The sequence below is a fragment of the Sinocyclocheilus grahami genome, unplaced genomic scaffold, assembly GCF_001515645.1.
Source record: "Sinocyclocheilus grahami isolate Dianchi unplaced genomic scaffold, SAMN03320097.WGS_v1.1 scaffold10491.1, whole genome shotgun sequence".
Taxonomy (NCBI): domain Eukaryota; kingdom Metazoa; phylum Chordata; class Actinopteri; order Cypriniformes; family Cyprinidae; genus Sinocyclocheilus; species Sinocyclocheilus grahami.
This window is the reverse complement of record NW_015513265.1, coordinates 1-798: the sequence shown is the minus strand read 5'-3', so window position 1 is coordinate 798 and position 798 is coordinate 1. Positions and strand designations below refer to the sequence as shown.

At 42.0% G+C, this 798-nt stretch overlaps 1 protein-coding gene across 1 annotated transcript in view; it reads left to right on the top strand.

Moving 5' to 3' along the window:
* Nucleotides 1–763, top strand: part of LOC107578489 (CCR4-NOT transcription complex subunit 10-like) — a gene marked incomplete at its 3' end in the record, with an annotated part of 5,259 nt that extends 4,496 nt beyond the window's left edge. Inside the window, exons 5-6 of the mRNA XM_016264441.1 lie at nt 206–327; nt 633–763. Coding sequence (XP_016119927.1) covers nt 206–327; nt 633–763 — 253 coding nt within the window. The remainder of the gene's footprint in view (nt 1–205; nt 328–632) is intronic.
* Nucleotides 764–798: the final 35 nt, after the last annotated feature.

Below are 798 nucleotides of genomic sequence, written 5' to 3'. Positions count from 1 at the left end.
TTATTTCTTTGTAATGTTCTTTCAAAAACATTAGAATCTTACTGACCCCAAATGTTTGAATGACCTTGAAGACCTGTTCCCATAAAATGCCTAAATGACAACAGTATAAAATATTAGCAAATCGTTTTTCCACACCAAAACAATTTACAGTATAACTATTTCAGATGGTGATGCATGTATTTATGACCTTTTTTGCTTCCTTCAGAGCTCGGAGCAGGAAACAAAAGGTTTACCCAGTAAAAAGGGGATTGTGCAGGCTGTTGTTGGGCAAGGCTACCATCGCAAGATTGTTTTAGCATCACAGTCCGCACAGAACACCATCTACAGGTGAGGAAGAGTGATTCAACCTAATGGGCCTTGACATTTACTAGTTAATAATGGTGTTGTCTGCCTGGTTGGAGCAGTGTGACTACACTTCAAATTGCTGAAAATATTGTAATGTCACAGTGTCTCCAGAAGGTGTCATCCTGTTGCTTTTCTTCACAGAAGCAGCATTTAAAGTCATTAAGTGATTTCTTACAGAGCCGTATCATGCCTTTTAGGTTTCAACCTTATTAAAAATCCATAGTAAAAAGTCTTTCTGATGCACTTGGCATGCTAAAATGGATTTACCCATTTGTGTTTGTGTGCAGTGAGGGCCAGTCAGCAGCAATCCCAGTGGCCAGTATGGAGTTTGCAGCGATCTGTCTGCGTAACGCTTTGCTCTTGCTCCCAGAGCACCAACAGCACGATAGCAAACCTGACAACGGCTCCAAGAGCTGCAGTCAGTCAGGCAGCACAGAAAGCGGCAGCGAGACC